The sequence below is a fragment of the Plasmopara halstedii genome (assembly GCF_900000015.1).
Source record: "Plasmopara halstedii genome assembly, contig: Scaffold_470, whole genome shotgun sequence".
Taxonomy (NCBI): Eukaryota; Oomycota; class Peronosporomycetes; order Peronosporales; family Peronosporaceae; genus Plasmopara; species Plasmopara halstedii.
The window spans coordinates 914,946-916,283 of NW_020187390.1; the positions used below are offsets into that span (position 1 = coordinate 914,946).

The following is a 1,338-nucleotide window of genomic DNA, read 5'->3' on the forward strand; positions in this document are numbered from 1 at the left end:
TATGCCAAGCTGAACAAAGAGGAGTGCTTTCGACGAAACCTGTGCCTATACTTCTAAAAGCCAGGACACAGAATAGCCAAATGCTACAAGAGAAATCAAAGACAGAGGCCAGCACAATTGAATAATGCGGCAATGCGTCATGAAGACGATGATGAAGAGATGGAGTTGGGCATCATGAATGTCAAAATCAACAATGTAACGGTTTCGGACAACTCCAGCGAACTAATTCGAAAGGATGCCTATATTGGAGGCAAACAAGTCAAAGAGCTGATCGACAGCGGTGCTGATCACAACATCATTCGACCGCATTTGGGCCAGAACCTCTATCAGAGGAGGACAGTGCGTGTGATGAGATTCGATGGAAGCTCGACAGACAAGATCAAGATGGAAGGACAAGTCTACAAAGACGTGGTATTGACAGAGTGGGAACTGACAGAGCAACAAGACATTATTCTCGGAAAGCCTTGGCTTGTCCAGTACAATCCAAGAATCGATTGGAGGACTCATACGATTGAGTTACCGACTTTCTTAGCTCCTGTCGAGTCAGAAGAGTTTAAAGAACGCGTAAATCAAGGATACTATGCCAAAGTCTACTCAATGAGCATCAAGAAGAAGGAGACCGAGCCAGTGCCGGCTCCAATCCACCAAGTGCTGGACGAGTTTCCCCAAGTCTCTCCAGATCAATTGCCGGATGTCTTGCTCTGGCGGCAAGACATCCGACATGAGATCTTGCTAAAGCAGGACGCCAAGCCGTCCACCGGAGCGCCATTCCGCCTGTCCAAGGTGGAGCAAGAAGCTCTGGATAACTTTGTGGACGACTTGGTATAGAAAGTATGGGTGGAGATTTCGAATTCACCCTGGGTCTCCAAAAGGTTCGGAGCTCCAAAGAAAGTTCCGACAACGGGCAAGTTTCCGACGAGGCTTGAATGGGTCCGTTCTGCCAATCCAACGATGCCAATACGCTGGGTAATTGACTACCGACACGTCAACAGTCAAACCAAAGTCCCAAAGATTCCGCTTTCTCACATCGAAGAGCTCTTAGACAAGATGCAAAGTGCAAATATCTTCTCGGTTATCGACTTGGCATCCGGGTATCACCAGATGCGAATGAAAGTGAATAGCAAGCAGTATACCGCGTTCAGGACGAGTAGCGAAATCTATCAGTGGAAGGTTGCTCCCATGGGTCTCGCAGGAATGCCAGGCACATGGACAAGACTCATGCAGACGCTGCTGTCAAAGCTGAAATTCGTGGTTGTCTATCTGGACGACATTTGTGTGTTATCAAGCTGTTTCGACGACCATCTGCAGCATTTGCGCCAAGTGTTTGCTGTTCTTCGA

The 1,338-nt window shown here is 47.9% G+C and overlaps 1 protein-coding gene across 1 annotated transcript; it reads left to right on the forward strand.

The window, feature by feature from the left end:
* Positions 1 to 132: 132 nt before the first annotated feature.
* Positions 133 to 828, forward strand: PHALS_10389 (retroelement pol polyprotein; the record flags this gene model as incomplete). Its single annotated transcript, XM_024725807.1, has 1 exon — positions 133 to 828. The coding sequence occupies one exon, from the start codon at positions 133 to 135 to the stop codon at positions 826 to 828; it is 696 nt and encodes a 231-aa protein (XP_024576546.1).
* Between the last annotated feature and the right edge of the window lie 510 nt (positions 829 to 1,338).